We start from the raw sequence: 12,791 nt of genomic DNA, 5'->3' as shown, positions 1-12,791 counted from the left end.
GCTGGTGAGGGAGTCAGCAAAAGTAGCGAGGGACAAACATGGGACTCACAAACTCTCTTTGGGCTTAAATCTCAGCAGGGCTTGTGCAAATAGGACAAAGTGTGGCCAATTCCTAGGACAGTGTGAATAAACAGGGGACAACTGCCATGGAATGTTGAATGCCTCATTGTTTCAGTGTTTACTGGTAACAAATGGCCACAGCAGTTAATGCTGGTAAAAATGGCGAAAAAAAGCCGAGGTGGCAAGGGCTGAATTATGTGAAAAAAGTGACTACTTCCAAATCATCTGAAAGAACACGATTTACCCCAAAGTTCTTGAGGAGCTGTCACCAAATACCTTGGGACTCTGGTGGGAGGGAAGGGCTTCCAGAAAATTGGACAACCATCAAATTACTGAGTAGTGATCAGTGACAGATTTGACAACGTGGATCCATGTTAGGGGGACTCATTCCTTTCTGTGGTGAGAGGAAGAGGAATTGCAGCTTCTCAGCCTCTGGGAACCTCTGTGCAAATTCCCCATTTCCTTCCACACCTTCCACAAGTCTTAAGCAAAACAGTTGGGCTCTAAAACATGTTTGATGAGGGCTCCCCAACACCGTTGGATTTGGAAATCTCAGACATTTTTACTGTACTTAATGGGTTATACATAGATTTTGCATTATTTTACTTTCTTAGAGGTCTGTTACATCAATTCTCATTGCCAACTAAATGTTCAGTCTCACCTGAAAAGCTTTTTTAGTGTGTGTTTGCTTTAAATTAATTTTAATTGCTGTTTCTTACATTACTCCCAAATTTTAATGAAATGAAACAGATTAATTTCACTAATGAAATGAGTTCCATATTAACTCCTTAATATTTATACCCAGTATTTTTTGGGGGGGAAATATCAGGTTTTCAACCCACTATTTAAGTCATTAATTGTTTTCAATTCTTTGCATCTTAGTTTTCTTCTAGCCCTCTGAAATACAAGACAAAGTCTGAAGAACTCTTTGGCCACTTCTTTTGGAAAGTCTTTGCGCAAAGTTACCTGCACAAAGATCTGATACATTCTATACCTATGCCAAAATTATAAACACAAGCACTTCAAGCAGCAAACACTCTGGTAGAAGAAACAGCACTCCCTACCAAAAGAAAATTTTTATTTTTTTCCTTTAACACGTTTTTAAAGAAACTGTTGCATTAAAAACTTATTTTATTAAAGACCTAAATGAATGCCACTGAACTTGATCACCTTTAGAGCCCACCAGAACATCTGTTAGGTACCAGCTCAGCCCTGGGAGTCCTCAGGCTCATGTGAAGTCTCCATCAGATCTTCCTGACTGAAGTTTTGAAGGGTTTTTTTCCTTTCTTAAAACAGGATAAGTGCTAAGAGCACATAAACAGTGAAATTGTCTGGACAACTACAGAGGGAATGGAGAGAGATACATTGGAAGGTTTAGTAATTTATAACTCCTTGAACACTTCCAGTGTTACGTACCCAGTGTCCCCACCTGTACCTGAGTTGTGACACAAAGTTGTGAGCCATTTAATTTAGTGAGTTTACTACTAAGCTTAAGTTTACTACTTTCCTACCTTATTAATATTTATGAAGTATCCATGAGAATGGGCCCTTCCCAAAGACCAGGAGAAGCTCTCCCTCTGGCTTCTCCCCCAGTGTGGGTGTCCCACAGGGGTTGCACAATGCTGGGTGAAGCTGTGTGCCTTTAACCCAGTGAGTTTTGCTGCCTGCCCCGTTCCTGGTGCTTTCCAAAGAACAGGGTGTGCTGCACATTCACAGAGAGACCTCAGCCACTCTTAAAAAAGGCAGACAGGGGTCCTTTCCCCACTTCTCTCACTACAGAGCTGTTCCTGAGCAGAGGCAGAGCACTGCAGCAATTGTGCTGGAGTTACAATCCAGAGGTTTATGGAGCAAACCCTGATAAATCAAAACAGGTGATGGCTGACGTGAGGTTGTGAAAAACTGCTCAGGGCTACAAGGGAAACATTACCTGCCCCCTCCCTCCAAACCTTCCCTACTGGGTGTGTGCAAAGCAACCCAAAGCCAGAGCCCTCCATTTCTGAGCACCACAACTCCTTTAACCATGAGAGAGTCAAAGACACAGGCAAGAGGGAAACATAAAGGAATACGATTTAGAAGAATCCCCTTCTAGTAAGAGCAAAGGATCTCCTTTTCTAACATACCATGGATTTGGGCAGTGCCTCTGCTTCCCAGCATTAACTGGGCAGTATTTGAGTAAGAAAAACCATTCCTGCACAGTGCTGCTGTGCAGAGCCAAGCTCCCACTTTTCTCATTGGTAGGTGGAAGCCAAATACTGTGACCTGCTGTCCAGAACAGGCTCTAAACCCTTCCAGCAGAGAGAGCTCCTCTCCCCACTCCCACCACGGTGTCCAGGCACAGGGACAACTCCATCAGGGAGGGGCCAGGTCCTGGGCAAAATCACTAATTCACCTTTTGCTGCTAAACAAAACAGACACATCACCTGTGTGAAACAGATCACAGAGCATAGCTCTGTTTTCTAAGTTTACACAGCAGTTTCAGCTCAACAGCGTTTCACAAGAATGAATCCACCCTCTAGAACATTTAAGCAACCCAATAGATTACTCTCTCAGTGTGTTTTTCAAATGATATACTGAAATTTCCCTCCTTGCACAATCCCTGATTTCAATTGCCCCACAGAGCACAGTAAAACACGAGGCAGGGCAGGAGCAGCTCCGCTAGGACTCAGCGTTCTCTCCTTTTGTGCTGCTCTCCAGGTTCTGGCAGCTCCTCACCAGCCCTTCAGAATCTGCACGTTTCCTGGTAACTCTCTTAAAGTCCATTTCCTGTGTTCCTGCAGATCTCAGAATCAGAGGTTTGCCTCTGTAAATGGAGTCTTTTTCCACCTACTTTTCCAGGAGAAACAGCTCAGTGATGGTTTTTGGAACCTCCAGCAAACTTAGCTGATTTTGCCTCCTCAGAACCAGTCTTGTGAGCTGAAAAACCCAGTTCACACCTCTGCTTTAAGAGCAAGCAGTTCACAAGCATGTGTGAAAGGGAACTCACCACTTCTGCTGGCAGAGGCAATAAAGATTCCATAATAAAAATTGCCTCAACTTTCAGAAGTGCTGCTCATGCCATACTTCTCCTCTTGAAAATTCGTGTAAATTATTGACTGGTGCATATTCTGTACACATCTTGTGAAAATAACAGAACTCCTGCTTTGAACTGTTCTCTGAATCTGGAGTTTGATTCTTGTGACTTCAGGACAGGAATAAAATGCTGAAACCTTTCCCATCCTGCAATGGGAAACCAGTGAAGTAACTGGGAGTAACTGGGAATCTCAATGTCTGTACCTGTAACACCAGGGACATATTTTGTACCAGTTAATGTTAGAAGGGAAAGTAAAACCAGCCACAGCAAGTACATTGCAAATTGTCTTCTCTAGGCTGTCAGCCAGGACTCAACAGTTTAAAACCAACTCATGTTTTTAAGACAAGTGACCTCCTGTTTTCCACCAACAGAAATTTTTAAGAACACATAGAAAGCAAAAGTGCTGAAGAATATTTATTTTACTGTATCATGACATAAATCTCATTAACACTGTGTTTTGTTTAAATATAGAAACTATTTCCAAGTACGTTAGTCAAGTAAGGGTTTGTACACCATAGGTGCTGGTGCTTTGGAATTCCAGATGTAGTAATCAGAAGAAATCAGTTCCCGGGCTAAAGGAAAAAAACAGGCAAGAAAAATAAGCATTACAGGGTGCCTTACAATCAGACATTCCTTCATCCAAGTTAAGTGACTACTAATCCATCCTTACCAGTTTACAGAAAAGGTATAATGGCCTCTTTAAACTGTAAGACTCTTACTATTATTTGAAAATCGTTTCTGATAATGAGACATTTAAAGTCTCAGCTTCAATTACCTTTACTAATGTATCAGTCATGAGCTTAAAATTCAAACAGAGGTTAAGTCAAAAGCAGGTGGATGGCTTGGATTTTGTTCAATGAATATAAATTGCATGCTCGATATAAAACGTGAAAATGCTGCTTTTTCTGTGTTACAATTTAGGGCTGAGTGTGACCTGTCACAAAATTAACAGTGTAGACCATGCTTTTCAAAAGGCATTTACAGAGTTCTGCTACCATGACTGGCAGAAGATGCAACAGAGAGACAGCTACAAATAAAAATCCTTCCATTAGGCAGAGCTGCTCAGGTTTAATGAGTGCTCTCTGTGTGCCATTTGGGGTGTTTTTGGTGCAGCCTTGGCAGTGCTCATGTGTTAACTCAACAAAAAGCAGATTTGGGTTCTGCTTCACACGTTCAGTGTAGAGCCACATCCACCAAGGGGTGCTGGTGTGGTGACACTGACAGCAGCAGTGTCACCCTGCATGCAGGAGCCGAGTTCTGTACCTGGGTACTGCCAACCCACCCGAAATGTCTCTGACAAAGGTGTCCTAAACAAGGGATCATGTTATGGAGGTTCTGCCATTATGGAGAGCATAGGAACCAACACAGGGCAGAGAGCCCCAGAGAGAGGCTGACTTTGTAACTGAGTGTGAGAGCTCTTGTCTCAAAGGGAGAGGCCAGACCCTACTCCAGGGATGCTTTAAGCATCACAAAAAAACCCCAACTAAAAAGCAGAGAACAAAAGTCCAACTTTAGTTATGTAATTTTAGTCATGGACACCCAGTTGTAACTTCAAGATGCAGTTTTCATAAAATAAATGACATTTTTAGCAACTCACATGCAGTAATTTTGGGCTTCCCTGGGACAAAGATCTGAACAGAATGCTGGTCTACATAACATCCAGTAAGTGTAAAGTCTGGGATCCTAAAATACAGCTACAGAAAGGGAGGGAAAACATGATTAGATGCACATTGTCACCCTGGCTGTGCAAATCCTGGCAATCTGTGTCACATACTCTGGGTGTGCAAGGGTACTCCAAACTGACAGAATGTCAAACCATCTAGGTAGGAAAACAAAAATCCATGCTGAGAATAAGAGATTTTAAATCAACATATCTTCAAATGAAGACAATAAAAAATTGACTACTAAGGCCTCTTTTCCCAGAGGCTGTGACTTACTTTTACATAAGCAGTGTTCCCAGTGCACACATAATCAGTCGGGTGCTCTTTGCCTGCGGTGCCGAAAGACACAGTTCCAGTCAGGGAAACTTCCAAAGATTTGGGGAACTTCTGTCCTAAAGGCAGAGACAGCATCTATTAGAAGTCACACAGCTGTGCCCATGCTGCAGAGAAGGGACTGGGGAGGAAGGGCAGTCACAGGGGTGAGTTCCTTACCAATGACCCAAACCAGGAGGCTCTTCTCCCGGGACAAATCCAGTTGGCCATAACTAACTTTGTACTCTAACTGAGCAATTGGGCCCCTGCATGTGAGAGAGGAGAAATACAACCCCTGGAATTACTATCATTCAGCATTTGTTAATGCCTGTTTTGTTACAGAGAGCGAGGAAATGCTGACAGACGTTATTCATGCGCATACAGATAAATCACACCCATCTGAGCACACTGCTAATTTATGAGACGAAATTACAGAGCAGGAGGAAATCACCGTGCTCTCAACCCAGTAATCACAAAGGAGCTGTTGATGTTTTAGTTCACTGATAGTGTTTTACTAACACTATGATCAGCAACTTTGTATCATTTCATCTTTGAATTTTCATGATAATTGTGTGGCAGCGCGGTCGTGGCAGCTGTCAGAGGGGCTTAGATGAAAACTATCGTTTTAATTTGAAATCACTGTATTTTTGATAAGCTGATCTGTAGCTAGGATTAGCAGTCCTAAGGAACAGGTAACCCTGTGCTGGAAGTGATCTCCAGCTTAATCCACCTGGGGGATTGTGGCAGTGTTTCACGTGAGAAAATAACACAGGGAAACAGGGTGAGCAACAGAAGTGTTTGGAATATTACCAAATATTCTGGTATAATTCTGTATTCTGGAAATTAAAGGAATTCCAAGGGACCATCCCAACACTGGCAAAGTTGGTGTCCACTGGTAGCACCCTGATGGAGCATAATCTGTTATATTGAGTCCTGACAGGTTCATTTTGGGAAGATAACAGAGAAATGGAAGAAATTCATTTAGGCTTTCTTTATTCTTACCTGTTGAAGAAAGGTATACGAGCTTCACAGTACTCAAAAGAATTCTTTATGCTTTCATGGAGCTTTAAATTAACCGTTATTTTTATCTGTGATCCCTCTTCAACAAGTTGGTAACATCCCAAAATTGGTGGAACAGGAACCTGGAAAAAACTATATTCATTCTCAAGATATATTAACACCATCATCACAAGATCAGTTATATACCGTTTTCATTGCTAAAGTACTTTAAAAAAAGCCCAAACACATATTAATTACTGACTGTGCCAAACTCTTCAGGCTGCTTGTGATACAGAGATTTGGGGGTACATCTCAGCCTGGATATATTTTGTCTAATTCAGGCACTGAAGTGGCTCACTTAAAGTAAGAGCAGCATTGCCAAGCAAAGGTGCCAGTTAACTCCTGAACATGACTCAGACAACTCAAGTCCTTAAGTGCCTTCCAAGCAGTTTATTACATAAAAACCACTTTATATAATGTTTTATTACTTCAGTTGGACTCAAACTCATTCCAGCATGCCCAACAAGACAGGTGGTTTTATTCCCATTTGAACACTCAAAACCAGTGAGGGTCAGGGGTGTTGTTACCTGGGAAGTGTAGTAACACAGGTTGAAGGAATCTGAAGGAGGAATGAAAGGGAATTTGTAAGGTCCGTTGTACACAGCATCATGCAGGGGCTCGGCACTGGTGGACATCAGCATGGCAGGGTCCACGGAAGTCACGCAGTGATGGACCACGATGTCTTGGAGCGGGGGTGCGTTTGTTGGGAGGTTCAGGCTGAGGGTGACATTTGGTGCAGATCCCTCTATGTCACACTTGGGAAAAGGAAGTCAAGACATTATTCTAAAATATCTGAATCAAGGCAGAATGAGATTTTCAAAAATAAAACACATTTTTAGCATTAAAAATAAAAATTTTCAGCTGGCTTCAATCATTAGTACTAACCACCAGTACTAAGACATCAGTCTCACACACTTGCTGACAGTTTAATTAATTAGGTTGCTTTTACAACATCCACTTAATGGATTCCAGCATGCTCTGGATGGCCTCTGTGGTCCCATGCCAGCTCTGTCACAGCAGCCTTGGGCAGTGTGTCCCTTGTCTCGTCCCTCCCTGTGCCAGCTTAGCAGGCCACAATCACTTGAGGGGTTTCTTCTTGCATAAGGCTGTCCACCCACCCTGCAAGATGACCTGGGAATTGTCCCTCTGCGAGCAGGAAGCTGCTCACCCACACAATCCCTACCAGCATGGCAGGTGGGAAATAACCCAGGCTTTGGAAGTGCAGCATTTAGGTCGGCCTCCTTCAGAGATGAGTATCCCACTTCATGCAAATAATTAAATTACCACTATATTAGCAGGCCTCTCTTGAAACACTGGCAGTTACAATGTACCAAGAAAATATTGTGTGCTTCCCAAGCATAATTCAGAAAAAAGAATAAATTACAGTATAAATTAGAGTTACAAATTTTAATATATTTCATAATTTTTATGGATGTATTTAGTCAATAGTCCCCAATTTTTAAGATTAAACAATGAGATTTTAATATTAAACAATGCTCAGAGAAGCTGTGGATGCCTCATCCCTGGAAGTGTTCAAGGCCTTGTTGGACAGGGCTGGGAGCAACCTGGTCTAGCAGAAAATGTCCCTGCCCAGGGCAGGGGGTTGGAATGAGATGATCTTTAAGGTCCCTTCCAACCCAAACCATTCTGTGATTCTACAATGAAAACCATTGTCACATAGAAACCATCCAAAATAATTACACAACCAGTTTCTTTCACCAGATTCTTTATCAACTGTTCTTATGTCATGAAACACCAACATGTGTAGGATCAAAATGTTGTTGTAGTAGAACAAGGAAGGATAGAAGATTAAACTTTAATTTGGCAGGAAAAAGAATTTAAAATGCTCATGTAAAGACACTTGTAGAAGACATTTAGACATCTCAGCCTGGATATATTTTGTCTAATTCAGGCATTTCAGTGGTTCATTTCAAACAAGAGCAGTGTGGCCAAGCAGTCAAATGTGCCAGTAACTCCCCAATGTGACTCAGACAACAAAATGGGGAAAATTTCCAACTCAAGATGTCATTTTACATCAAATGAGTATTTATTTTGCACGAAAACTACTTTGCACATCAAAGGCTCTCACCTTGCAGTTCACAGCTCCATAAACTTGCCATGTGTCCACCACATCCCTCTGGTCATACTGCATACACTTGACCTTCTCAGTGATGCAGACATTAACCTGAGGTTTGCCCTTGTAGGTACTGGATCTCCAAGCTGGCTGATCCTTATCCGCAGGCATCTCCTGGATGTCCTCGAAGGAGCTGTTCAGGCTGCGGATGTTGGTGTTCAGGGGGGTGCCCAGGGGACAGGCCTGGATCAGCAGATTTCGGAGCTGCCCTATCTTTGCGTTCATCTCAGCCTCATTTTTCCGGCTGGGAGAGATGTAGTCCATAATTCCTAACAACAGAGCCAGTCCCTGGGAGAGCCCAGTGATGGTGAGGAGCGGTGGCCTTGGCTCCAAGGTCCCCTCCACCAGCGGGACACAGGCGTAGATGAGGCCGCTCTTGTGGAAGGCCAGCACGGGCCAGAGCTCCCCCGCGGCGGTGGACACGGAATACACGGAGGAGTGACTGATCCGGGTGCAGGTGTCCCGCTGCTCCACGAAAACGTGGTCGTCCACCAGCCTCAGCTCAAAGAGCAGGGCTTTGAGGAAGGCGCTGTCCGAGGGGACAGGGATGTGCGTGGAGCCGTTGAAGGTCTCGGCGCGCAGCTCAACCGTGGGGTAACGTCTGTGGGTAGGGAATCAGAGCAGCTCAGTGCCACCAAAAATACCATCCTAACAGAGCTTCCAGGGGCAGAGCCATCCCAGCCCTCTTCTGGCTGCAAAAGCATTATGAAAATCTTTGGATTATTGATATTGGGTTTCTCTTCATTATTCAAATAAATCCCCCAAACCCACTGGTCCTAAAAATAACCTTGTGTATGTGGAAGCCAGCAACAAAATGATAAAAAGAGTGGTGGGATCAGAACCTAAATCACTGTCAAGAAAAACCATTCCATGAGTAGTTAGGATTCTTCCTAGAAAGTCTAAATTTTGAGTAAATACATTCTCATGAGTAATTACCTATTTTTTTAAACAAAATGTGAATCTCTCCATCTATGCTGGCTGTCACACAAAGGTACAGGATGCTTGCACGACGCTGAGGAATGACTGCCACCAGTGCAGAACTTCAAAATATTTCTAAGAGGTGAGATCACACTGAAGACAATTTCTCAGATATTTAAGAAAACAGATGTTCCATGCAATAAAATGCAACTATAGCAGCTTTTTACCTAGACAGAGTATACTAGTGCTACAGCTTTGCTGCTATAATAACAATAATAATAATAATAATAACAATAATAACAATTCCACACTGCACATGCAATATATGACTTAAAGCTTTTATGAATTTTCTTAATTTCATTTTATCAAGTATTTAAGATGCAATGATAATGTTGTGGACAGAGGGTTTGTACAATTGAGAAGTGCTATGTTGTACCAACACATATATTTCATTTCAAATTTTCTAGAGATAATATTTGAGAAATATCATATGAACTGTTTAAAACTATATCTGGAATTTTTTTGTCCTGCAGGAGTATTGATTTTTAAAGGGGAGTGAGATGAATTTCTTCTCAAGCTAACCTAAATCCATCAAGAGGAACTGAAAAGTTGTCTTTTAATAAATAGCTGAGAAAAGAAAAATTATTACTTCCTAATGTACTGGTTTTGCCCTGTTTTGGAAGTGCAGACTCCCCTGAGGTTCTCTTACATGAAGTTTGCTGACAGCCTGGATTTCCTACATTCTGTTTTGTGGATGCTGTTAGTTTTGAGGATCCACAGATTCTCAAAGTACCCATCACAGGTCACACACACAAAGTCAAATCACTTTATGGATCATCTTGTGGTGGATGTTCTCAGATGTTTGTTTGCACTCAAGGCCATGCTTGCGCACCAACATGGGAGAATAAAACTGCCCAGATATATAAATGCCTTCATTTGTTCTCCTGTTTACACCATCTTTTTAAGGACACATTGACACTCTGCTACTTAAAGTGCCATGGAACTTGCAATCCCAGCAATGTGGGACTTTGCTATACCTATGACCTCCATCTGTAGGACTTCCCTCCTGCTTCTGAACACTTCCATGGATCTTATCCTGTTGCCTCTAAGTCCCACCTACACCATCTTTTCTTAACGGAGTAGCTGGAGGCAGCTACACTTCCTCAGGCTTATTTTCAGTGACTGTGCTTTTTTCTCTTTGATTCTTAAATCAGGCATCCAGGGCTTTTGTTTTGTTTCTTTTCCCCGTAAGGGAAAAGCAAACATAAACAGAGCAAAGCCAGAGCTACAAAATCCATAAACAGGATACAGATGACAGCAAAACACCTCCCTGTGGTCTCACATCTATTCTGAAGGGCAAAGAAACAAAGTGGGTTTACAGCTCTAAAATTTATGAGGCTTTGCAGAGCCAGGGTGTTGATAAGAGGCTATGTGTAACCTTGGTGAGCAGCTCTTATTTTTGGCCAACGTGTCCAAAACAAGGGAAGAGGAGATATTTCAGTCTAGTTTTGTCTTAGTCAAGTCCCAGTCTCTTTGCTCCCCAGAAGCAGAAGCTGTCCCACACCACAGCAGCCTTCTCCTCCTCCCACTGAATTTTACCAGCCAAGTCATTAGATCATTAGCTAGCCCTTCAGATCCCAGTTTTTCAGTATTCCCTTCTAGAAAGTGATGCAAACTTAAAAAAAAAAGATGAAAGTTTCCAGGGATGAATAAACTTCGGTGACTCAAGAGAGAGACCATCCTTGTTGCCCGAATTAAGTTATGATCAGCTAAAAAAAAAATAGGGAATGCTTTGATGTCCCCAATGTCTTCCCTGAGGTTAAAGATCAGAGCTCACGTATCTCCAGCTGAGTGCCTAAGTCCCGAAACCAACAGCTTCCATGTGATCCGGGCATTCTTTATATTGTCTGCACGCTTTGCTGAATTTAAGGTCAGTTAGGGGGATAAACTTGGGGCTTCCACAGCCCTATTATTTCCTCTGGGAACTTGAAAGATCTAAGTCTGGAAATCACTTGAAGCATCAAGGATAGTTTGCCCTTTTCAAAGGAGTGCTACTCCTTGTCTCTGCCACTCACTGTGTGACAAGTCACTTCAGACATCCCTGTCACCAGCCCCCCTTGCCCCGTGGTGATTACACTCTCGGAGGTTTTGGGGACAAGGCTTTCTCTTTATCTGTGTTTGTAGAGGGGAGGCCTCATCTCTAGTCCTGTAGGTAATACAAGGACCATAATACTAATCCTAAAACAATCAGAGGAGTGTCCAATGGAGAGATCTGTCTGCACCTGAAGATGGAAGATAGTCTACTTACTCTTTTTTTTGGTTGTTTTTTTACTCCTAGGTTCTCTCTGGTTTTACTGAATTCAGACTATGACTGTAGGTCACTTTACCCAGGTCTTTTTTTTTTTCCCCACAAACTTTCCCCAGCTCCAGTTATTTTTCCTCTCATTGTTTGGATTTCTCTGAAGTCACAGAGGAAAAAAGAATGGTAACAAATCTTGCCAGCCCAACAAAAGTAGCCTGCCTAGCCCAAAGTCTTACTTAAAACTCTGCAAGAATTCTGAATAAAAACTCTTCCTTTGGAGGACTCTTTAGTGTCCAATAACTTAAGACTCCTCCAATAACTTCAAAAAAATGTATTTGAAAGCAAAAATTAACAACAGATGGAAAGCTGATTTTCTGCCTGAAAATAGTTTAATTTTTGTACAGCTACAGAACACCACAAAGATAATATAAGTAAAGTATAAACAAAAATATATACTTCCTCCTTTGTCCATTTTGTTATTCTGACAGTATTTCAAAATCACTGCCTTGTCCTTTTCCATGTTAGGATGGAAAAGAGCTGGGCAAAATCTTTACAGTGACAAACAAGAAAGAGGAACAGAGCAAGGAAACTCATGTGCAAGATGCAGAAGTTGTGAAAAAAACCCATATTTAGTTAAAAGAACACTATGTGAACCTGACTCTGAACTTTTTGAAATCGGGGTCAGAAACGCACAGCATCCAGCGGCGCTGGGACGAGCCGAGGGATTTATTCACTATCAGATGGTTTTGATGGTTTTGCATCTGTTTTGGGGGCCGAACCCCGGCCCCACAGAGCATCAGGCCCCCCCAGAACACCCAGACCTCCCAGAGCACCCGATCCCTCCAGGGCACCAGGATTTCCTCCAGGGCATCCAGGCCCCCTCAGGAACACCCGCGCTTCCTGAGGGCATCCGCTCTTCCCAGGGCGCCCGGTTCCTTCCAGAGCACCCAGACCCCGAAGAGCATCCGCTCCCCACAGGAACACCCGGTCCCCCCGAGGGCACCCGGATCCCACAGAGCACCCGGATCTCTTCCAGATCACCCGGACCCCCCCAGTGCACCCAGCCCGACCCTCGGACCTGCCCAGCCCGCCGTGCCTGCGCCCCCTCCCCGGTGCTGCCCCTACCTAGAGAAGAGCACGGCGCCGCCGGCCGCGGGGTCGTGCCTGAGGAGCCACAGCGCCCGCAGGGCCATGTCGATGTGCCCGCTGCCGGCGATGGTGGCGGGGATGCCGCCGGTGCCGATGGCGGCCGGGGAGGAGCCGCGGCCGCGCCGT

The 12,791-nt window shown here is 43.5% G+C and overlaps 1 protein-coding gene across 2 annotated transcripts; it reads right to left on the bottom strand.

The window, feature by feature from the left end:
* Positions 1–3,531: 3,531 nt before the first annotated feature.
* On the bottom strand, positions 3,532–12,781 carry AP5M1 (adaptor related protein complex 5 subunit mu 1). 2 transcript variants are annotated; one of them, XM_039553228.1, is made up of 8 exons: positions 12,642–12,781; positions 8,252–8,897; positions 6,690–6,917; positions 6,106–6,245; positions 5,284–5,369; positions 5,068–5,183; positions 4,728–4,824; positions 3,532–3,702 (listed from the first exon to the last, which is right to left on the bottom strand). In XM_039553228.1, exons 1-8 carry the CDS (start codon positions 12,707–12,709, stop codon positions 3,620–3,622), a joined length of 1,464 nt encoding a protein of 487 aa, XP_039409162.1. In that variant the 5' UTR covers positions 12,710–12,781; the 3' UTR covers positions 3,532–3,619. The 2 variants fall into 2 exon arrangements, with proteins under 2 accessions (XP_039409162.1, XP_039409163.1); XM_039553229.1 differs by lacking the exon at positions 3,532–3,702 and having other exon boundaries at positions 4,733–4,824; positions 5,068–5,202.
* Between the last annotated feature and the right edge of the window lie 10 nt (positions 12,782–12,791).

This window comes from Corvus cornix, chromosome 5 (genome assembly GCF_000738735.6).
Source record: "Corvus cornix cornix isolate S_Up_H32 chromosome 5, ASM73873v5, whole genome shotgun sequence".
NCBI lineage: Eukaryota > Metazoa > Chordata > Aves > Passeriformes > Corvidae > Corvus > Corvus cornix.
The sequence above is the reverse complement of the archived record's forward strand: the minus strand, read 5'-3'. Positions and strand labels throughout refer to the sequence as shown.